Source organism: Ochotona curzoniae, unplaced genomic scaffold (assembly GCF_017591425.1).
Source record: "Ochotona curzoniae isolate NIBS_2020 unplaced genomic scaffold, NIBS_Ocur_1.0 scaffold_3208, whole genome shotgun sequence".
In the NCBI taxonomy this organism is placed as follows: Eukaryota; Metazoa; Chordata; class Mammalia; order Lagomorpha; family Ochotonidae; genus Ochotona; species Ochotona curzoniae.
This window is the reverse complement of record NW_024467106.1, coordinates 61,533,721-61,558,179: the sequence shown is the minus strand read 5'-3', so window position 1 is coordinate 61,558,179 and position 24,459 is coordinate 61,533,721. Positions and strand designations below refer to the sequence as shown.

General features: G+C 41.2%; 2 protein-coding genes across 2 annotated transcripts in view; one reads left to right on the top strand and one right to left on the bottom strand.

The window, feature by feature from the left end:
* LOC121145000 (centromere protein P) overlaps positions 1-24,459 on the top strand; it is a 221,490-nt gene that overhangs the window by 97,045 nt on the left and 99,986 nt on the right. The gene's annotated exons all lie outside the window — the stretch shown is intronic.
* On the bottom strand, positions 8,973-23,279 carry ASPN (asporin). Its single transcript, XM_040962780.1, has 7 exons — positions 23,001-23,279; positions 20,077-20,189; positions 16,191-16,404; positions 15,494-15,604; positions 12,448-12,541; positions 11,940-12,078; positions 8,973-10,186 (listed from the first exon to the last, which is right to left on the bottom strand). The coding sequence occupies exons 1-7, from the start codon at positions 23,248-23,250 to the stop codon at positions 9,989-9,991; spliced, it is 1,119 nt and encodes a 372-aa protein (XP_040818714.1). The 5' UTR covers positions 23,251-23,279; the 3' UTR covers positions 8,973-9,988.

Below are 24,459 nucleotides of genomic sequence, written 5' to 3'. Positions count from 1 at the left end.
CCAGCCAATGCAGGGTCAGCTTCGATCCGTCAACTGCAGCTATCTGGTGAGCTCCTTCCCCAGCCCCATCTCACACGAACTGATGGGTGCTGTGGTATAGCCCTCCAGTCCACCACAGGCCTGGTTTTTTATGCCTACCAGCGGATGCTACAGCCTAGTCAGGACAACCCTTGCTAACTCCTCACCAGGTCTACCCCCAGCTCCAGCTGTTGCATGCGCCACCATGTTCTGCAGCTTAGCCTGGTCTGTCCTGCATCCCATCTGGCTATCATGCACACTCATGGAGCTATAGCTTAGCTCAGCCCAGTCTACTCCCATACCTGGTCCATGGATATGCCAACAGGTGCTCCAGCCCAGCCTGGTCCTGGCTGTCATGTTTGCCAGCAGAAGCTGTAGCCCAGCAGTGAAATACCAACAGTTCCCCTATCAGGCCCACTTCCAGCCCCAGATCTTATGCCTGCCAGGAGATATTGTGGCCTAGCCTGACTGGCCCATACCCACTGAGCTCTTCCTGATGGATGCAATAGCCTAGTCTAACCTGGCCTGCTCCCCGACCAGGCTCTCATTTGAACCGACAAGTGCCTCAGTCTAGCCAGGCCTGACCCAAACCCATTCTGGCTCTTATAAGTGCCAGTGGATGCTAGAACTTAAGCCAGCCTTCCTCCCACCCCATACCTTCCCCCAACACATGTTGATGGATGCTGCAGCCTTGCCCAGCTTAGTCCTCTCCAAACCTGGATCTCATTCATGCCAGAGGATTCCATGGACCTGCTTGGCTTGGTCTGCCCTCAATCATGGTCTTTTCATGTGCAGGCAGGTGCTGGAACCTGGTCTGGCCTGGCTCCTCTCCACAGCCCCGACTCCTAAAAGTATCAGGTGAATTCAGTGGTCTAGCCTAGCTCATCCAGTCATCAGCCCCAACTCTACACTCAAACCAACAGATACTACAGTCCCACAGAGACAAACCCACTAGTCTCTTTCGGAATCTGCCCCCAGAATCTATGTATTCTGGTGTGTGCTGCAGTCCAGCCTGACATGGCCCAGCCCTTGCTCCAATACTTGTGGGATGGTACTATAGCCTAACCCAGCCAGGATGCCCCCCAACCCCAGCTTTACTTGTGTTAGTGGGTAGCCAGCGATGCCATTTAGCTCAACCCATGTCTCCCACATAGGTAGGAGCGTTGGTCTTACCCAGATATGCCTGCTGGTGTTCCCCCTCTAAACTACTCAATCTCAGCTCCCTCACCTACTTGTTGAGTGCAGTGGCCTGGTCCACTTCCCCAGAAGTCATTCCTCCTCCGTCAAACATGCCCTCAGCCTTTCCCATTCCAATATGTCCCAGAGCCCCTTCCTGGGTAATCTGCAGCCCTCTTACCTGGAGGCTGGGGGAGTAGCGTGTCCTTAGAGTTAAGTTTGTTTATGATACAACACTAGAGTAAAACATTCGGAGAGTAAAAAAAAAAAGACAAGCAAAGTCTGAAGAAAGATACAATAAAAATCTAAGAACCATATCAGAAGCAGATACTTCTTTTTATTCTGTTTTTTAAATTTTATTTTTGATGATGTTTACATAGTTGATCAGGATGGAAAGGGTTGAGGGTCAGGAGACAGTGAATGAGACCATTGTGTACACGTTTTCTTTTTCTTCTTCCTGTGTATAGGGGAGGAGGGAATACAAGAGGAGAAAACACTCCCAGCCTCCCAACTGCCGCCCAATGTCATCCTAGGTTCCCCGTTGTGAAGCATTTTCTGAGGGTTCTGTTCATTTGGTGTTGATAGTTCTAAGATGCTGCTGATATCACCGCTTCCAAGGTTGATTGGCTGTTGTAGTCCACCTCCAAGTCTTCATTACAGATAGCTGTCAGGCTTCACTGGGGGTGGTTGAACAGTTTGCTCTGCCCTCCATCCTCAGCAATCCAATGGGTGCTGTGGCCCCGCTCAGCCCTGCCCAACACACACTTGGCCCCCCACGTACCACATGGGGAGCTGCAGCCCAGTCAGAGGGACCCCTAAAAATCTCCACTGGACTGGCCCTCCAGCTCTGGTTCCTATGGCTGCCAGCATGTGCAGTGGACTGTTTCGGTCTGCCCCACATCCCATTGAGATCTCGTATACATCATTAGGCATTGAAGCCTAACTCAACCCAGCTGACTCCTCTCTCCAGCCCACACTTAAGCCAGCAAGTGCCACCACCTATCCAGCCAGGCCCGCTCCCAGTCCTGGCTGTCATGCGAAGCAGATACTTATACAAATCAATATTTTAAAAAGAAAAACAGCAGTATTTAAAGTGGGCAGTTATTTTACAAAAGAAGCCATGACCAGAATACATATGAAAGAAGTCATTGGGGAAATACAAACTAAAACGTCAGGGGATCTACAGCCTTCTGATTAAAAGGGCTGCAGTAAAAAGGTCTTAGAGCAAAAGAAGTACATACACAAGGTTGGTGAATGTATAAAATGATGCAGAAAACTGTTAACATTATCCACTGCAATCAGAACTAGGGTGAAGGGGATCCAAGTACTTGAGCGATCATCTGCTACCCCCTAGGATGTGTCACTAGAATGCTGTAGCAGAAAAAAGACTGAGGGCTCAGACAATGTACTCCCATGTAGGATATGGGCATCCTAAGTTGTAATTTAACTCACTGTGCCACAATACCTGTCCCTTCCCCTGACTTGAGGTAGCGGCTGGAGTGGAATGACTGCACCCTCTAGGTATCTCATTCCCCTTCAGCCCACTGAACTGCAGTTTGCACCCAGCTCAGGGTTCCACTCAGCACAATCAAGTGTTGTTGGAAAAGCCTCCAACACCTTCAGAGTTTTATTATGATTATTATTATTATTTTATAATCTTTACATGGTTGATTAGGGCACAAAGATCTAGGCCTACAAGAAAGTTGGTAAGACCATTGTTTACACATTATTTTTTTTTTTTTGAATCAGGATAAATGGGAAGATAAAGGGAGAAGCCCCACCCAGCCTCCCACCCATCCCAGGTTCCCAATGTTGGGCATGCTTCAAGGGTCCTGCTTAAGTGTTTTCGATAGTTCAACAGTTCTGTATTGCCGCCAATCTCACCATTCCAAGCACAATGAAATCTCTCCAGAATCCATTGGTTGACATAGTCCACCTTAGAATCTCCATTTACCCAGAATTTTACTGCCAACACTTGACTGGAGTAGTTGATTGATTCATTGTGTCCTCCATTTTCTGCTGTGGTACTAGGTGTCCTCTGCAGGTTCCCACAGACTGCCATATCCTCCATGTGCACCTGGATATGCTGTCCACTGTCTCTACTGAACCTCCATGTACTCCATGGTCAGATCATGAAACCTGCACTTCTCTTCATGATTGGGGTTCTGAGTCCAGCAGTTCAGTTGGAAGGATCCCCAAAGAAACTTCATCTGAGATGATCCCAGACCTGATTCTTGTGTGTGCTTGCCAGTACAGGATCCAACATAGACCGTTGTCCCAATCAGCTTATGTACATGCTTATGGTTGCAATTGCTGGGTCATTTCTGTTTCCAGCCCTGTGTTCTACATGAATTAATGGGTGTTGCAGTCCAACCTGATCCTACCCACCACACACTCAGCCCTCACACAAACCAGTGGGAGCTGCAGCCTAGTTGGGGTGCCTTCCCATTACCCCACCAGGTCTACCCTCTACCCTGGTTCCCATGCTTGCCAGTATGTACAGCAGACTTGTCCATTCTGTCCCACATCCCATTCAACTCTCATACATGTCAATGGGCATTGAAGCCTAGTTCAACCCAACCAGCCCCACTATCCAGCCCACACACATGCTGGTGGGTGCCGTTCTGTCTAGCCACACCTGCCCCAGTCCTGGTTTTCATGCTTTCCAGTGGGAGTGGTAACCCAAGAGAGAGGTGCCCACTGTTCCCTCTTGGGCCCACTCTCACTCCTGGATCATGTAACACCCTCAGAGTTAACTGAGGAAGACATCAAGAAAATGGGGACTATAGAATTCAGAACACTTGTTATAAAACTTCTTAGAAACAATGAGAATCACATGCAGGAATTGAAAGAATATTTCACACAGGAAATAGCAACACTGCAACAAAACCAAGCCAAATTATTGGAAATGAAGCAGACAATGGAGCAAATTTTAAAAGTAAGTGGAAAGTATCAATAATAGAATGAATGAAACACAAGAAAGAATCTCAGAATTGGAAGATACTTTCTGTCACAATAGGGAAACAATCAAAAATGTTAAAGTGGAGCTGGGTCAAGCTAAAAAAAAAATCTGAGAATTGAAAAATTAGAAGACCTAATATAAGAGTTATGGGAGTTCCAGAAGGCTTAGAAAGAGAAGCTGGGGTTAAAGGTGTTGTATTCAATGGATTAATACACAAAAACTTCCCTAATCTGGAGAAAGAATTGGAAAACAATATCCAGATGGAGCACAGAACTTCCAACAGAGTTGATCAAAAGCGAACTTCACTACAATACATAATAATTAAGATCTCTTCAGTTGAACATAAAGCAAAGAACCTTAAATGTGCACGTGAAAAAAAAAATCAAGTGCGCTATAGAGGAACCCCAGTCAAACACACAGCTACTTGTCGGAGGAAACACTAAAGGCCAGAAGAGAATGGAGTGCCTTATTCCAGATTTTAAAAGGAAAAAATTTTCAACCCAAAATGACGTATCCAGCAAAGCTCTCCTTAGTCTTTGAAAATGAAATAAAATTCTTCCATAATAAAGAAAAGTTAAAAGAATTTGCCTCTTCCAAACCTGCCTTACAAATGATGCTTAAAAGAAATTCTCCTGACAGTAGAGGAAAAGCAACTACCAAAACCAAAGGTAAATGTGGCGAGCATCCCAAGAAAAAGTCAGCAGAAGACGAAAGAACAACCCATTGTTAAAATGACAGGACCAAACACTTGCCTATCCTTATTAACCCTCAGTGTAGATGGCTTAAACTCATCAACCAAATGCCATGGATTAGTGAACTCTGCTAAAAAATAGATCTATGTGTTGCCTAGAGGAGACTCATCTCACCAACAGAGATGAACAGAAACTGAAAGTGAAAGGATGGGAAAAGACATTCTAAGCGAATGGTAAGGAAAAATGTGCCTGTGTGCCATTCTTATATCAGATGATTTAGACGTTGACATGAAAAATATTAAAAGGGATGAAGAAGGACACCCCATGACAATAAAAGGATCCATTCAGCAAGAAGAGATCACCATAATAAATGTGCACACACCAAATGCCAAGGCACCTTGTTACGTGAAACAAATGTTAATGGATTTAAAGGAAGAAATAGACTCCCTCACCATAATAATGGGGACCTTAAAACCTCATTAATGTCAGTGGACAGGTTGACAAGACAGAAACTTGGCAAAGAAAAAAGAGAATTCTCCAAGACACCAGAGCAAATGGACTTAGTTGATATCTACCAAACCTTTCATCCTACAGACAGAGAATACACTTTTTTTTCCCATCAGGACATAGAATCTTCTCCAGAATTGATCATGTTATGGGTCACAAAACAAGCCTGAGCAGATTTGTACTTCTTTGATAAAGATTTTTTTTATTGCAAAGTCAGGTATACAGAGAGGAGGAGAGACAGAGAGAAAGATCTCCTGTCCGATGGTTCACTCTCTAAGCGGCTGCAACAGCTGGAGCTGAGCCAATCTGAAGCCAGGAGCCAGTAGCTTTTCTGGTTCTCCCATGCGGATGAAGGATCCCAAGGCTTTGGGCCATCCTCAACTGCTTTCCTAGGCCACAAGCAGGGAGCTGGATGGGAAGTGGAGCTACCGGGATTAGAACCAGTGACCATATGGGATCACAGTGTGTGCAAGGGGAGGACTTTAACCACTCTTCTATCATGACGGGCCCTTCTCCAGAATTGACCATGTTATGGGTCACAAAACAAGCCTCAGCAAATTTTTAAAAATTGAAATTATACCATGCATCTTCCCAAACATTCAAGGAGTGAATCTAGAGACCAGTAAATCAAAGCACTTAGGAAGACCTGCAAATGCGTGGAGACTGAATATTATGCTACTAAATGAGCAATGGGTTAGAGAGGAAATTAAAGGAGAAATTTTAAAAATTGCTTGAAACAAATTAATGCATTAACACAACACATCAAAACTTATGGGACATGATCAAGGGAGTGTTAAGAGAAAATTTATCGGTGAACTATATTGGAACCACTTGATCGAGAATCTCAGAGCATGCCCCACATCCGGGACTTAGGGTGGGTGGGAAACTGGGTGGGGCTTCTTCCTCTATATCCCCCTTTACCTCAGATACATGAAGGAAGCAGTATGGAAGTGATGGTCTTGCCCACTTCCCTGTAGCCCTTGAACCTTTTTTACCCCAATTAAATATGTAAGGATTGTCAAAAAAAAAAAAAAGTAAACACATTAATGAGAATAATAAAAAAAGAGAGAGAAAATTTATCTCACTCAATGCTTATGTTAAGAAATCAGAAAAGCACAGAGTAAATGAGTTAACCTTACAGTTGAAGGAGCTAGAACAACAAAGCAATCCCCAAATTAGCAGTAAAAAATAAATACCCAAAGTAATGGAAGAAATAAACCAAATAGAGACCAAAAGCACGATACACAAGATCAATGAATCAAAGAGCTGGTTCTTTGAGAAAAATTAACAAAATAGACTCCCCACTAACTCAATTAATCAAAAAAAAAGGGGGGGAAGATACGCATCAACAGCATCAGAGACAAGAAAGGAAACATAACAACAGATACCTCAGACAAAGAGAATTATTAGGAACTATTACAAGCAACTGTATGCCAACAAATCCCAAGTCCTAGAAGAGATGGATAGAATTTGAACACATACAATCCACCAAAATTGAATAATCTCAATAGAGCTATAACATGGACAGAACTTGAATCGGTAATTAAAGTCTTCACAATAATGGAGGCTGCTGGTGATTTAAAATGTGTGTAATTGAAAAAAAAGGCCAAATCCAGAAAGTAAATTTGTTTTCCTCCTTCATGTATTTCAAATGAATTTTTTCATTATTTACCATAAAATAAGTGTGGGGCTGAAAACTTTAATTTTGTGTTTGGTTGTTTATGGTTTGTGTTAGCGATTTGTCTTTTCAAACTTTTACCCAGAAATGGCTTGCAGCTGTGGAATGCAAAGCACAAACATTAGCTGCAGGGATTTCAGGGCTCATGTCTTGGATTTGAAACTTTTGTCTTTCTTGCTTATAATGTGTCTTGAAGCGCCACTATTTATATCTTAACGCGTTTGTTTATACAAGTCTAACCTTAGCATTAACCTCACTTTAGTTACTTTAAGAACTGAATTTTCCCATGTGCATATGTCCTTGTAAGTGCCATCAAAGCAAATTTTCTTTTTAAATGGTGGGACCATATATTTTATTAAAACATTTGGAACTTCAGAATATTGTAATTTTAGAGTTATTGCTGCTGGTTTTTTTTTTAAGATTTATTTTTATTATTTTTTTATTGGAAAGGCGGATATACAGAGAGGAGAGACAGGGAGGAAGATCTTCCATCCGATGATTCACTCCCCAAGTGAGCGCAATGGCCGGAGCTGAACCAGGCTGAAGCCAGGAGCCTCTTCCGGGTCTCCCATGCGGGTGCAGGGTCCCAAAGCTTCAGGCTGTCCTCAACTGCTTTTCCCTGCCACAGGCAGGGAGCTGGATGGGAAGTGGGGCTGCCGGGATTAGAACCGGCGCCCATATGGGATCCCGGGCGTGCGAGGTGAGGACTTAACCACTTGCGCCACCGCGCCAGGCCCTGCTGTTTTATTTTTAAGGACTTACTAATTGTTTATTTTTCTCATCAGCCAGTAGTTGTCTGGTATGATAGTTGCTTCTATTCAAGCACCTCTAGGGCTCATGTACTTCCATCATGGATTCCTGGGAGCAGCATCACAAATCAGAATTGCCCCCTCTGTCTAGTACAGAAGTGGAAGCAGGAGCCAGAGTGGTCACTGGGCCAGGTTGTAAATGAAACAAGATTTCCAACTTGTTCCTAATTCCTGGGCTCTTGCTGTTTGTCATTCCTGGTAGTACGGTCATTATTTTAATCACACTGTAATTTTCCCTGCACAATTAGTTTTCATACTTCTGTCCTTTTGGGAGTTAATTTCCTCTAAAGTACTTGTTCTGAAGCAGCTGAAATCCTACCTCCAGCTTCTCTGCTAGGTACATCTTGAGACCTGCTGATTGACAAAGCTGGCAGGCCAATTGCCAGTATAAGTGACATCTAGCAACTGGAGACTAGGGGGGTGGCAAATAAACACTAGGATAATTCCTAGCCTTATCACAAGAAGTATCTGACCCAAATAACTCAATGTAATAGTAAGTAGTTACATGACACTGGCCTAAAGAATGAGATTTGATATTCCATTCCTCTATCTGCTGACATATCTGTAACACTGTCCCCCACCCCCCTACACACGCACACCAAATTATTTAAAATATGTTTCTTCAGGTATTTTAACTTAAAGGTGTTTGTCATAGCACAGGAATGATGTACTGTTATTAAGAATAGATGTTGGGCCTGACACTGTGGCCTAGCAGCTGAAGTCCTCACCTTGAACATGCTGGGATCCCATGTGGGCACCGGTTCTAATTCCAGCAGCTCCACTTCCCATCCAGCTCCCTGTTTGGGGCCTGGGCAGACAGTCAAGGACGGCCCAAGGCCTTGGGACCCTGCTCCCGCATGCGAGACCTGGAGGAAGTTTCAGCTCCTGGCTCCAGATCAGCACAGCACCGGCCATTGCACTCACTTGGGGAGTGAATCATCAGATGGAAGACCTTCCTCTCTGTCTCGCCTCCTCTCTGTATATCTGACTTTGTAATAAAAATAAATAAATCCTAAAAAAATAATAGAATAGATGTTAATACTTTTCTCAAAATGCTATAAAGGTTTTCAGAGGAGTAGATTAGGCTGTTACGGCGGAAAAAGAAAAAATCAAAGCACAAATACTTTAAACCAATTTTTGTAATCTCTTTATTTTCTAATTTTACTTATTTCAGACTTTCCTGTTTTATAAGATGCTGTCCTAATCATGTGGTTTTCAAAATTACCTTTTCTATGCATATATAGGATACACTTCGGTTTGGAATTGATTTTGTCTTCCAAGAAAGTCATCCAGGGATATCCTGACAATATTGCTTAGAGTTGAGGTGAAAATGTTATATAATTTTAACAATTGACATGCTGTTAAAAGCTTATAATAACTGAAAATTTAAAATAAGAGTTAAATTCTTTATATAAACATCCACTACACATTTTTACAGGGGTTTTATAGCTAGGTAAACATAATTAAAAAAGAAAATCATAGCCTAAAAATTAGTTTGTAATGAATAGCATCTGTTCAGTTGGTACTGAGCATATACTGTAGATTTTATTATAAGAAGTTAGCTTTAACAAGGCTCTAAAGACATGAGAATTTCAATGTGATTATATCAAACCATAATTAACATTATCAGAAATATTACAGTACTAAAGTTATTAAAGAATAGTAAGACTAGCATGATGTACTCTTCAAATAACGGTCCATGTCCATTTTTTTTTTCTAGCAGTAAATGAAAAAGCACAAATGTTGCTAAGTCAGGCATTCCATTTACAGTACAATTCTTTTAAAAATGCACGTAATATTACTTCTCGGCCTTTTTGGCTTACATCAAGTGTAAAAATGCACATGATAAAAAGAGTTAAATACTGAATGTCCTCTTTTTCCTACTGAGAAAGGAATGTTCAAGACAAAAGATTTACGCAAAATCGCTTGTATGTAAGAAGAAACTGTAGTAAATACTTGTTTCTCTTCACCCTTATGTTATCAATGATTTGGCAAAATTTTGTTGAAATTTTTTGTCATAACACATCAGTGGACTTGCCACTTGGAACAGACTTTAGCTTGTGTATAAAATACCACAATTATTAATAGAGTTCAAGTATTCAAAATGTAGGTTTTGAATTTTGTGCTGAATGGACATGAATAATTATTACTTTCTGAAGTTTCCAAGCTGAACACTCATTCGGTTCAAGACACAACGAAATGTTGCAGGTTGTATTTCCCTGGGATTTACCGGATTGTTGGATAAGCTGATTGCACTGTACAAAGATTTCTTCATCTTTGGCACTGTTGGACAGAAGTCATTCACTCCCACTTTAGTGATTGAATTAGAATTAAGGAAGATTACCTGTTGTAGTAGGGGAAAAAAAGAATGGATTAAAGTTTCCCGTCAGTGTGAAATGAAGTTGCTCTTTATAGGCAACATTTGTTTTCGGGTTCATTCATCTATTTGATATTGATTTGAGTATATTTTTTAAATCTATGTGTTCATTTATGCAAATAAAATTCTGTTATGATGACTCAGACTTGCCTCAAAAAACAAGAAAATGTTATGGAAGTGAGGAAGTTAGGTCCAAAGCATGCTCCCTTGTCAGACCACTTTTCTCTTCCAGTCTCTCTCTCCCCTGCAGCTCCTCCCTTCCCCTCTCCCACATCTATACACAGTTATTTCTGTACCACATTTATGATAATGCATTCAGAAAGTTTTATAAATGAGCAGAATGAAATTAAAGCTCCAAAACCTAGGCTGGCAATATGAATGTAAAATAATAGTAAACTAGCATTTTTTTTGTGATTAAGGCAAGGAACTGTAGAACTGTATTTTTTAGTTATTTTGTAGAAAGATTTGCCAAGATCTTAAACACACATTTGTAATACAGCATCAATAGTTGAATGTTTCGTTTGCACCAATAGACAAATCACAGTGTTATAGATTTTTTTTTTCATGGTGAGATTTCTGAGAAGTAAAAGCATTTCAGCAAATTAAAAACTAAAAATCTTATTGACAAAACTGGGTTGTCAGCCCTGTTAGGTCCAGATTCTGCCCAATCATTACAACTCCATGTATTGCCAAGATGTTTTAAGTTTAGTGTCTTCCCTCCATCCCCCCTCCCTTGCCATTATTAGTCCTAGGGACTTCGTGACATGTAGTTCTGCTACATTTCCATGACTAAGTATCACAGCAAAATATAGTTGACCCTAGCATTGACCTCACTGGGAAGTCACTGGGCCAGACATGGCCGTGTTTCCTTTCTTAACATTCATTGAATTGCACACTTGTGGCCCATGTTCTTCAGCTTGTTTATAACTCTTCATTTAAAAAATGCAGAAAGAGAGTTGGCAGGGGTCTGAGCTGTGGAGAAGCGAGGGCAGGGTGGTCTGCCTGGATTAGCAGACTCAACATCCACAAGCCATCATGCTCAGGAAAGTCAAAGCAGTGAGTGAGCCTTGAGATGCACACGTGCCCATGACACCTCCGTCCCATGAAAGTGACCCAGAGGACTGCAGTGGGCAGTGAGTGCAGTGTGCATGAAGGGAATCTTGAAGTATTTGCACCCAGTAGTGTTTTGCTTCTTAGAAGGCGGGAAGATGTTTCACAACAAGGAAAGCATATGAGCAAAATGGATTGAGGTGAAATGATATTCAGTATAAATTCTCATAAATGACAAATTTTGTGTAAACTCTAAAATCATATGTAAAGCATTGTCTCATCATAGTGACTTAACGGTTGCTGTATTTGAGGGAAAGGACTTATGATAAAGTATGAACTCATGATCATGACTTTGGGTCACTTTGCATTCCAAAAATCTTAATCTTCTGCTGTGCCTTGTGAGATGTTTGTAGGACAACAACAAAAAAAAGGCTCTTGCCCAGTCCTGGCTCTTGCACCACCTCAACCCCAGAAATCTGACACCAGCTGAGCCAGTATCTGCACACTGATCTAAATAAATAGTCTCTATGACAGAAACTGCAGATGGATGTGGGCCTGGAGAGTTACTGTGCTGCATGATCCTGCTGCTTGCTTCATCTTTGCTGGAGAAATGCTAATGTACCTTATGAAAAACAAAGCGTTAATGGCTATTAAACACAGGAAGTTTTACCTGGAGATATTTCAACTCTTGTAATCCTGAAGGAATTTTCTTTAGTTTATTTTTTTCCAAGTGTATTTCCCTGACACGTGGTATATTAGCAAAGCTTCCATTTTCGATGTCCGAGATTCTGTTATTTCCTAGGCCCAGCCTAGAAAAGATACAAAATGGATCGTTCATTATACAGTTAAGCTTGACAGAGTTAGCTTAAAACACCACAGAACCTAGTGTGAATACGTGCCTACCTTGCTTTTGTGTATGCCCAAAGAAAGGGAAGTATTTCCTGACTTTATTTAATCGTCTACTTCAATGTGTAAGTTAAATAGCTACTGGCAAAAGTTCTCTCTGCTACAATGAACCAAAGGGAGACTTGGAAATTGCCTTCTTCCTCTCTTATATGGTGGCTTCATGCCAGGGACAGGTAAAAGCAAAAGTGCTGTCGTGCCCAAGGGCAGCAGTGGCAATCTCTGCCTTTATCAGAAGACTAAGATTAACATCTCAGGTTTTGCAGAATGTTTACCTTTGCAGTTCTTTGTAGCGTTTAAAATCTTCAAGTTCCACAGTTGAAATTTTATTGTAGTCTAAATGGAGCTCCAATAAAGTTGATGGCAGATCTAATAAAGAAAGAAAAACGTGTTAGCACAAGTGAGAACAAACCCCATTGCCAGTTTACTTCTCACGCTTGAGATTGTGAATTTAGGCAACTTGACGTTTTGTTGTGGAAAATTTAAACTATTCACAAAAATAGGAACTGATGTTACATGCCACAGTGCTGTTGCCCAGCTCCAGCAGTTAAACATAATTTTTCCAGTCTTGTTTCATCAACTCCATTAGTCATTTATTTATTGAATAACTTACCTATATTTTTGTTTGGTCACTTTTTTTTTTTTTTGGTCAGAGTTTTTGAAGCTAAATCCCATGAATAGTGTAATTTTACCACTAAGCTCTTAATGTCTAATAGATAAGGTCTTCTTTGTTTGTTTGTTTGTTTGTTTTAAATAGAAGACCAGGTCAGTTATCATAGCTTATATATTCAGATGTGTCAGATGTATCCTTTTAAAGCTAACTTACTCAAGTCTGGGATCCAAATAAAATTAATATAATACATTTTATTCTTATCTCAAACTCTGTTTTTCTACAGTATACGTCTCCTTTTTTTTTTCTGATGTGTTTCAGTTTTTAATTGACTTATGACATCAGTTTATGGACTTAGTTCATTCTGTGATACTATTTACCAGGATCTTCGATGTCCTATTTCATTGGATATGGAGGCATGTGATTTAACTGCGCTGGCTTACTTCTTACCTGTTCATTTTAGCATCCGTGATCACTAGTTTCATTCCATTCAAAATACTGCCTTTCCTTTTTCATTCTAAATTATTTTATTAGCTGGGATTGCTAAAGAAGATTTCTTCATCCATTATTTAGTTCTTTTGTAATGCAGTTTTTATATAAGAGGCAATAAAAAAGCTTTATTCTTTCAAATAAGGAATTGTGACAGTGCCCAGAGGTGATCAGTTAAGTTTTATAAAAAAGCATAAAAATATACATATGGACCTTTATTGTATTAATAATTCAATTTGCATTATTCTTTCCATCTTTAATAGTTTTTATATATGTTAAGAGCCACATCTTCAGTGCTCTGGCAGCTGCTGGATGCCCTGTGAATATCCCTTCTCACACTGACATATTCTGACGCTGTCCCTCACTAGGTGAACTGAGGCTGGAAAGGACTGAACAGAGTATCGGGTCAATCTCAGTCCCTTGGTCCTGTGTACAAGCTGGTGTTTGCAACCAGCAGCTCTAGGTCGCTAGTGGAAAGGGCTTGCTTTCTTAACTCTTACTGAAGCGTTTTCATCCCATATTAGTTTTTAAGACTGATGAAGAAATTAAAATATCCTGTGAATAGTCATTGTCTTCAGAGTTGAATTTATTTTGATCCCAGAATCTATTTTGAATTTTATAAGTAAACAAACAGATTTCTGCTGGTTTAAATCCTCAATTGATCTTAATGATGGAAACCAAGGTGTGTCCTCTCTGAATTCTGAATTGAGCTTAATTATGGTAGACTAAGCTGTGTCCTCGGAGGTTGGAAATGCTACCTGAGCATATCATCACATGTACAAACAATCCTGATAAAGGCAGGTGAAGCTGGATACCAGCTTATCACAAAGTGGGTTCTAGAAAATCAGAGAAAAGAAAAAAATTCCTGGAAGAAGACTAGAAGAACTTGAGGGGACTGTTTCTAGAAGCAGGAACCTTTGGGTAGGCAGTTGCGACGGCAGTTAAGATGCCTGCATCCCAAACTGGAATTCTCTGCTTCTTGATTAGCATGGAGCAGCTAAACTAACTAAAAGGTAGCAGTGGTAGCCCAGTCACCCACAAGAAACCCAGACTGAGCTCCAAGCTCCTGGCTTCAGCCTGGCCCTCCTGGCTGCTGAAATCGTCTGGGGAGTGAAAACTACCTTTCAAGTAAAAATGAATAAACTTTTAAAAAGAAGAAAGAGTTACATAGAAAAGGAGAGATGGGTAGAGATTTCTTCCATCCAGAGGATCACATCTCCAGAAGCTACAGCAGCCAGAGTTGAACCAGACTGAAGCCAGGAACCAGGAGCTTCACGTTTATCTCCCTAGTGTGTATCAGTGGCCCAAGCACTTGGACCATGCTCTGCTGCTTTTTCCAGGCCATCCGCAGGGAACTGGGTGAGAAGTGGAGCAGCCAGGTCTCAAACCAGTGTCCATTTGGGGTGCTGGTGTCACAGGCAGTGGCTTTACCTGTTAATGCCACAATGCTGTGTATTTATTTGTTTTGTTAATCTCTGATTCAGATGAGTAGAGAGGAGTTATAAAGTTGATGGTTTTACTGGTGGATTCTGAAAGAACTGTTTGAAAATGAAATTAATGTTGTTTGTCGCAGGGGCATGGAGGGAGAAGGGAAGAGGGAGAGCAAATTTAAGCAATCTCATCTGAGACAAGGAAAGCAAGACTTTGTAGTTTTGCAAAAGGCATTCTGTCCAGCGAGATATCATCCAGCAAGTATGAATATTTTACTTGGAGGTACCAGCCTCAGAACCCCTGAAACATGAGAATAAAAGCGGGGCTGCTGTTGTTACAGTGTTACAAGGGAAACTTTTGTGTGTCAGATGCTGTCTGCGAGTGGTGTTGGCACAGAGCTGCAGACAGAGCTCTTGCCCACTGTGCCAGGCTAGCCTAGCAGGCGCTGCCTGGACCTTCAGCACAGCTGCGTACAAGGCTGTGTAGCCCAGGCAGCTTTCTCAGCCTCTAGTGTAGACATAGAGGAGCAGATGTCAGCACAGGAGAAGGAAACTAAGAAGTTCACTGCTTCCTCATGCTTATTCTTGTGGGCACAGGTGATGTTATGGTTTGACTGGGTAAAGAAGCAGAAAGCCTCGAATGGGTGAGAAAGTGTTAAATTTTAGATTGCACCTACCAGATGTGCTGCACCCATACAGGCTTCCAATTGCAGTGTTGGGTTGACTGTGTACACCGCACAGTTTACAGCATGACATGTAATAGTCATCAGAATGTCTTACATGAATACAAACCTTTAGGAATCGAGGTTAGCTTTGCTTCTGCAATTCTGATGTGGAACACCGTCACCCCTTCAAATGCCCCTGGCTCTATGCCATTGTTATCAAGAGGGTTTGCACTCATTTCTGTTGGGAGAGAACATGGGTTAGTTAGTCAAATCATAAACATTTAAACAATTTTTTTGGGTTTCCAGTATACATACATAGAACAGTCAGAAGCTATTTTAGCAACAACAACAAAAAAAAGTGACAAGATGCCAGTAGGAGACTGGTGAGTGGATAAATAAAATCCTGGTTGGCGATTTTTTGAGTGGATGATACTACAAGATAGTATGACCGTGTCCGGGAAGTCAAAAAGAAAATAGAGTGAAATTCAAATATGAGTAAAAAAAAGGGTTAAGTTCCAAATAGTGTATAAATTAATTTTATATATCTGAGTAGTTTTTACAGTGCATTAAAACACTGCACGAATGGTGTGGATTCTATTGAAGTCCAGTCAGGAAACAGAAACAGCATCAGATGTATCAAAGGCGATTTCTTAGAAAATTACGAAATTGCGTTTTTAGTGCTATAAAGTATTTTAGTATTTTAATTGGTTAATAGATGATTCAGCTAGGTCAAGGCGATCAGATTTTTAAGTTCATGGTTGAAGTGTTCTGCCTCAGCGTGTTGATTATGATATCAAGATGCCCCGTTCATATGGAAAACTTACCCAAAACATGTAAAGCATTCATTCCTTTAAATGTGTCCTTTTGTATTTTCTTAACTTTGTTATCATGAATTCTGAGTTCTGCTAGTGATTTGGGAAGATTAAGTGGTATTTCATTTAGTTGATTGTGGGACAAATAGAGCCTTCGCAACTTTTTTGTGGTTAGAAAGGTTTTTGGATGAATCTTTGTGAGCTTGTTGTTGTTCAGAATCAAAGCCTAGATAAAGCATAAGAAGATCAACAACATTAAGAAGTAGATTTGGTTTACTGGAATTCTACCAGGGCTATTCAATCACGGAAATCAATGCGATTAATGTCTTTTTGTGCTTCATCAGCTACATGAAAAATTTCTAAAATTAAGTTTATAAGCAAATATTTCCTGCTGAGTTGTAATGATTCCCAGGTTTGGTGACTGATGCTGTGCCTTTGAGGTATATACACACTTGCCTTCATATGCACACTCATGTTCTTATCCTTGGGTAGGTTATATGTTTGCATAGTTGAGGCTTCAACCTGGACCCAGCCATTCATGGAAATAATCAACCATAATATCTAGGTCTTATCTTAAAATCTGTTTACAGATGATGTTTAGTGCACACTAAGTATGTGCTTATATTTTTTTAGAATCTGTTTTGGAAACCTGCCTTCCTAAAAGCATATGAGTGTTTTCCATTTCACCCAGAATAGAGGCCTGCCTACGAAATGGGTCTCCCAGCATTCTGCCCATTTTCAGTTCTGAGGCAGATCATACGTAATGGATCCTGAGAAACACCTGTACCCTTCTCTCCATAAGTGCTTCTCGGGGCAGCACCAGTCAGAAGAAAGCCAACTTAGGAGCAAAGAGCTCCTCTGGACAACTACACTGTCTCATCCAAGTGTCTTTCAACATATCACACTTAGTGACCCAGGACCCAGTCTGTTGTCACTACAAAGTCCTGAACAAACTGGGACACATTGGACACCCTAATAACTTATCACTGCAAAATGCACAGAATTCTGTCCATTTTCCATTAAACCTGCTTTTGTAGAAATAATTCTCAGTGTTAACCATGGACGATGGCAAGTGATTTAGCAGCTACAGTGCCTCATTTCCCCTCTCCTAATCTAGATCAATCGAATTCTGCACAGACTGAGGCTGTAGGGACATTTCCACTGTTTGTAGACTTTCTGTTGTTACTATGCCAAATGGACTGGTGGATCACAAAGGAACTGGTGAATGCTCCTTGACCTCAGGAGATAAATTTAAGCAGGCAGCTGGCTGTGCACTCTGTGGGTTTTTACAGGAGATTCCCAAAGTTGCCATCATGAGATCCAGAACACAGCTCTGCATGTGCTCTGGGACTTTACCCGTTCTATACTATTGTTGTCTGTAGGAGCCTGAATAGGAACAAGCATGGAGAATTGGGAAATGTCTGAAAGTTTTTAATCCTCTTAAATTGTCTGACAAGGTGATATCATCTTAAAGCAATGGTTTATAAGTATCTCCAGAGTGCAAGCATAAGGCAAGTCATGAAAGTGTTGGGGTGGGGGGCCGGGGTAACAGCATTGGCAGTGCTACACATTGAGCCGCTGCTTGAAGTGCCAGCATTCCATCATCAGCTGCTCCCTGCTGATATGCTTGAAAGGGCAGTGTTAGGCCCAGGCGCTCCAGCCCCAGTTACCCATGGAAGAAACCATGATGGCGTTCCTGGATTCCAGCTTTGACCTGGCCTGGACATGATTATTGCAGTCATTTGGGCAAATGGAACTAATAAATGGAAGATCTTCCTGTCTCTGTTACTCACCTTTCAAGTAAATGAATAATGTTTAAAAACCACTTTTGGGGATGGGTCTTTTGCCTAGCATTGAAGATAGCAGTTAATATGCTTGCATTTGGATTTGATTCCAGTTCTACTTCTGGTTCCAGCTCACTGATGATGTACACCTTAGAAAGTGGTAGAGATGGCACAAATAACTGGCTGCCTGGGTCCCAGCCTTTGTGAGCATTGAAGAATGAACCAGTAGATAGCAGCTCTTGAGTTTTCTATGCTTCTCAAAAAGTACATTTAAAAAAGAATATTCTTAAGCTCTTGGCATTAGTACATTGGCTAAAGCTGCTAGGTTGTGAACCTTATGCCAGCCTGGCAGTAATACTGCCAGGGTTATTAGTTAGACCCTATCTTTGCTAAAAAACTTACCATGTGTTCAGTGTTCAGTTCTTTCAGTTCCAGGCTTTTGTCACCCCTCTTAACATCTGAGGAAAGTGTGGCCTCTTCCCAAGGGTAAGCTCTTAGCGGAGCAGAAGACTCAGGGCTATCTGACTTTAAACACAGTGTTGTATAAGTGTTGACTAGAAGAAAACCAGTAAGGGGGCCACCATTTTGGCACAATACATTAAGCCCCCACTTGTGGCATTGTCATTCCCTCTCGCAGTACTAATTTAGGTCCTAATTGCTTCCAGCTTCTTACTAATGCATTTGGCAAGGATGAAGGAATATGTCCGAAGTACTTGGGCCCTGTCACCTACAGAGGAGACCTGAAAGGAGTTCCAGCTCTTGGCTTCAGCTTGGCCCAGTCCTGGCTGTTGCAACCATTTAGGAGATGAGCAGGCAGATGGAAAGTCAATTTATCTTTCCCCTCTCTCTTCCACTCCGTTTTGCTCTACATTTCAAATAAATCAATCATAAAAATTAAATCAAGCCTGGGAAAGCTACTGATACCTTTTAGAGTCTTACTTCTGCTGCCTATAGGAGCCCCTTTGACCTGTCCCTAGAGCACTAAGATGTACTAGACGTATCATGGCTCTGGTGTTAACTGGGACATGAGTTATTACTCTGGTTACTAAGGGGTCAAGAAGGGGTAGAGACATTTCTAGGCTCATTTCCAGTTTCTGCTAAAATAATGACTTTGCTGTTCTCTAAAATCTCTGTGCTTTGAAATCACAGGAATGGGTTGGGTGAAATCTGTTATGGTTTTTCTGACTGACTTAATATTTAAATGAAGCCTATTCTAAATGTATGCCTTTAAGTTCTACTTTTTAAACATGCAAGTGGAAGTTGTGCTACCTATGGAACTTTCCCGAAGCCGAACTGTGTGTGATCCAAATGCATGGTCTCAGCCCAAGGATGATGGAGAGATTGCAACCTCACACCTCTAAGGAGGAGGATAGACACAGCAGGCTCGCAAGGCCTAGTGGGCTGACTTAGCTGAGTTGACAGACTGTGTGTTTGTTTTCTCCAGCTTGGGGGAGACAGCCTGGTAGAGGTCTCCCTGTCTCCAGGACAGTGCAGAGTAGAACCACTCTGTAAATGCCAACCAGACCCAGGGAGGGAGGAGTGGTGCTGAAGGAACACATGCCCCCACAGTCAGCCTCCAGTTAAGTCAGAAACTTTGCTTGCTGGCATCTGGAAGACTCAACTGTTAAGCAGGAAATAATACCCTCTGAAGCATTAAAAATGTTGGGATGGCATTAGTAAGCATAGTAAGGAAAGATTTGTTCTTAGAAGTCCAGGACAGAAGCCGTCCGTGTGTGTTGGTCAATCAGCTGTGTTCTGTGTGGAGTCTACAGATTGCTCACAACGAGCTGGGGACTGTAAGTGCAGAGATATTCTTCATTTTCATGCATGTGACTGCTACCACCTGAATGAATTGTTGCAGACTACCTTAAGGACTAATGAACTTTATCTAATTGTCTTTTCAGCCTGTTGTTAGCTTTAAATGCCACCTGAATTACATTATCGGTTGAATCAAATCCGTAATTTTTAATTGACGAGAAATCCCTGTTAACTAGAGATTGTGTCATTCTTCACATACGCACAGTTAGATCTTATAGTAACACAATATAAATAATCATTTTAGCAATGATAAAGATTACACATAATTACTTAAAGATTTGAGCATGTATTCTTACATAGAGCGAAGTGAGTCCTTTGAAGTCATTTTCTTTGATTTCCTTAATTTTATTATTTTGGAGGTCAATTAGGCGAGTATCAAACGGAATGTTGCTGGGGACTGAAGTCAAACCTGAGAAATAAACAAACATGTTATGTGCTAGAAAATCGTGTTGGGACAAAGTCACAAGTATATTAGAAAGGAACTTTTTTTTATTTTGAATTCTCAGTCACAGTGGGTTAAAAAGAAAGTCATTGTTTTTGAGGGGGATCGAGATCTCAAAATCTTTTCATGTGACTCAGTTATTTTTACAAGGCAGCTGCCTGGATCTGGCTGGCTTCACAGTTGCTCACGAGAGACGTAACCCAGGTACAGTACTGTAAGGATTGGAGCACAGCTCTGCTGTGTACTTTTAGCTAGAGAATCTTAGTCTGGTTTTAATTTTTATGCTGTCGAAAGTAAGAAATTGAAATACATGTTCTTGATAGTTTTTAAAACAATTTATTTACTTGAGTTATAGAGAAAGAAAGAGGAAAAAAAAAATCTTCCACCCACTGATCGATTCCCCAGATGACCACAATGACCAGGTTGAGGCCAGGCTGAAGCCAGGAGCCTCTTCCAGGTCTCCTACATGTGTGCTGCAGCTATCTTCCACTGCTTTCCCCCATTATTAGCAGGGAGCTGGACTGGAAGTAGAGCAGGTGGGACTCAAACCAGCACTCCTCACCACAAATGACAACCTAATCCACTGTGCCATAGTGTCAGCCCATTCTCAATCATGTACCATGTAGAAAATTATTATTCAAGGGCCTGACTGCATGGCCTAGCAGCTAACGTCCTTGCCTTGAACGCGCCAGGATCCCATATGGGTGCCGGTTCTAATCCCAGCAGCCCCACTTCCCATCCAGCTCCCTGCTTGTGGCCTGGGAAAACAGTTGAGGATGGCCCAGATCCTTGGGATCTTGCACCCACGTGGAAGACCTGGAAGAGTTCCTGGTTCCTGGCTTCGGATCTGACTTTGTAATAAAAAATAAATAAATCTTTAAAAAAAATTTTATTATTCAAAATGGATGAATTGGATTATTTCCATGTATATAATCAAAAACTTTACCCATCTTCTTTAAGTAATCAACTCCTCTAGTTATAAATTCTTCTACAGATCATAGTGCTGCTACTGAAGGAAGAACAGGGTCTTCCTTTTATTTACCAATCCTCTTACAAGTGCAACACTAGCTTTCCTCTGTTTTTCTGAGAAGATAGGACTTCATGTTTCATCTTTGTGTTGGGCCTCCCTACAGCAGGTGCGCATCAGGAACATGCAGCCTTCTTGATTTTTCCCAGCATTTTATTAAGCAAATATTTAAAAATTGGTTCAGAATTCAAAATAAAAAAATATTTAAAAAAAAATCCTGGTTCCTGGCTTCAGATCGCCGCGGTACCAGCCGTTGCACTCCCTTGGGGTGTGAATCATCGGACGGAAGATCTTCCTCTCTGTGTCTCCTCCTCTCTGTATATCTGACTTTGTAATGAAAATAAATAAATATTTAAAAAAATGGTAAGAACATTGCAGTGGAGGCTGAGATTCTCACTGCTGACTTTCTATATTAGCACGTCCCTATAGGAAACTATCCTTCCCCTGGGTAGTTCTTTGGAAAGAATTAAAAAAAATGTATTTTTGCAAGAACTTTATAGATACTGGCATTCTTTTGATAGGAGCATCCTCACTCCTGAAAGGGCAGTTATGTATTTAATCACCTCAAACTGAGGAACAGAATATCCACATATCCTAAATGTCAACCTTCTGTTCTATAAATCCTGTGTACTTCCCTCTGCATTTTAAGATTGTATGCAGAAGAAAATATCCATGTTTCTGTTTCAAGAAATTGAGTTATAGATGGGACGAGGAAAGCACAGGGAGTAAGTTGTCAGAGGAAGTCCTGTTTTGCCCGTAAGAATAGATGGATTCTACCATCTTTATAAATATAGTAGGTTATTCCAATGTCAGAAAAATGAATGGAAGTCATGAAGAAGGGAAGCTGGAGGTTCTGTCGAAAGAATCCTCCTTGTACAAACTTGGACTTGCACAAACCCATTCTTCCCACCTTCCCCCGATGACTATGAAGCCCGGAAAAAAAGCATCTTGTTTCTTGAGGCAGGAACAGTGGCAAATTGCCAGCCCTTTGTGATCCAGTCAGGGAAGAGGGGTGTGCACATCTGTTGAAATAGACTCTGGAAGTGTCGCCAGCCACCATTGGCCTCTGCATGGGAGCCAGCCCCTGACCTCAGCGTCCGCAGTGAACCTGGTCTCAGTGGTCCCTCTGTTAGAAATAACTGGACTGGCAGTGAATGGGCACTGCCATCTGCTGCCATGGCACATATGAGCTGTCCTCCAGTGCTTCCTTTTGAAGAAGTAGAAATACAGCACTCAGTGGGGAATTCAAAATTTCAAGGAGACCTTAAACTACCTCTTTTCTAGGCAGCTCTATTGCAAGTCATTTGAAAGAAATTGAGCATTATCTTTTGACTGTCTAGGCTAGAGATTTCATGAACTCTGTATTCTAATTCATTTTCTGAAAGGCATTACTTTTGTTATTCTGGACTTTAACCAAGAAGTACAATTTCAACTTGCTAACCTCCTCTAATGAAACTGTAGCAAAGCCTGTTTTCTTTGAAAGAAAAGAAAATGTAGCATTTTGGTTTGAGAAGAGAAGGAAATGTTCCAAATGTAACGTCCCTATTGTTTTCCTCAGATTTTCTGCATTTTAAAAATAAGCTTAGATGTACTTACGATTTTCTCTCCATCTAAAATCTTGAAGTGCTTTATTGTTATTGAGATTTTTTTTTTTTTTGCAATATCAATGAAGACTTTTCCTATCCTTTTAGTTGGTGAGAACTATCATTGTTTCTCAAAAAGGAAAAAAAAAAGTTAGCTGATGTTCCTACCTAGGTCAGAACAGTGCACAACGCGTGAATAGCACTGGCATCCAAATGGGCACGTTGGAAACAGATCGAATGGGAAAAATGGATAGACTGTCTCTTTTGTTGGAAAAACAGAGTTGTCATCGTCGTCGTCGTCATCGTTGTCTTCCATGTCCTTCAGCATCATGTTTTTCAGGGCCAGGTGAGAGGGGCTGCGGAAGGGCTTGGCAGAGCACAAGGCAGCAAGGAGCAGCAGCAGAACACAATCCTTCATGGTGTCTCAGCCTAGGGACAGACAGACACGGAGTACCCAGAGGGCCGTGAGCAGGTGCAGTGTCCGCATAGGCAGAGTGGGAGGAAATGACATGTTTATCCATTGCTAGGCAGTTTGACTATGCAAAACGTTTTGTGAAGCAATTTGGCAGGATGTATAGGGAGCTTTCAAAATAACCTTTCTTCTCAATAATTCTTTTCGGATTCCAATTCCAGGAAAAATTCTAAAATACATACTTAAGCACAGTTTTATTGATTACAGGGGAATAATAAAGTGGAACATATTTATTCCACAAAATATTTCAGAGCCCACAAATGCCTATAAAGAGTATTTTTAAATATCAATTTTTGTGTGAAACAGAAAGGGAAACATTAAAAAAATCTACACCTCGAGTACTTGCAAACACTTAAAGAAGTAAGCTAAAATAGAACTGTGTATGCCTAATCGATTGTATGGTTCTGATGATAGGAAAGTGGGTGTTTGTTTCAGTTCAGTTTTATAACTAATTAGTAGTGATTTGTAGTTAGGAAACTAATGAATATTTTTAAAAACAATAGAAGGTTATCATACCTAACCCTCTGGCTTCAGAATACTTCCATAACCTTAATATCCACAACCCCTGGACGGCATCTGCAAGTTCTCCGTAGTGATTTCCCTTCCCAGCCTCACTGCCATTGTGGTCACTTTTTCCACAGTGTCACTGAAATCTTCTTTCCTTCTAATCTATTCCATTGTCTAATACCAAACCATCTGATGTCTAGACAATTCCCTGCTTGTTTATCTTCCCACTGAGTTTGTGTGTTTTTGCTGGGGGCTGAATTGTTTTCAGTTGTGTTTTCAATGCTTACACACATGGGAATGAAAGCCTGAGCATGGATCCATGGCCCCTTGCTGTCTGATATTCTCACAGGTATGTGTATATATCATCTACTTCTTAACTACCTGCTGCTTGTTGAGATTTGTGTAGTCTCAAAGACTTTCAAAAGCATTACAGAATCATCCAAAATAGGTATAATGCAGAAATCCCCTGTCTGTTCATTGTCTCCTACACCTGCTTTCACAGCAATAGTAATCACTGTCTGGATGCCTTCAGTTGGGTTGATCTGGATTCCTTGGATCCTGCAAAGAGGGGCCACCTGGCTTCCTTCCTGTGCCCCACTATCCCTGTCTCTTCTCTGATTTTATTCTGGGTGCTTTCTGGCTCCCTAA

Bases quoted from the DNA above. Each gene is read 5' to 3' on its own strand.
- ASPN (XM_040962780.1), bottom strand. From the start codon at position 23,250: ATGAAGGATTGTGTTCTGCTGCTGCTCCTTGCTGCCTTGTGCTCTGCC. The intron at 12,542-15,493 runs GTTTGTATTCAT...TTTCTTTATTAG, and splicing joins GCTAACCTCGATTCCTAAAG to ATCTGCCATCAACTTTATTG. The intron at 12,079-12,447 runs GTAAACATTCTG...TATCTTTTCTAG, and splicing joins CGCTACAAAGAACTGCAAAG to GCTGGGCCTAGGAAATAACA.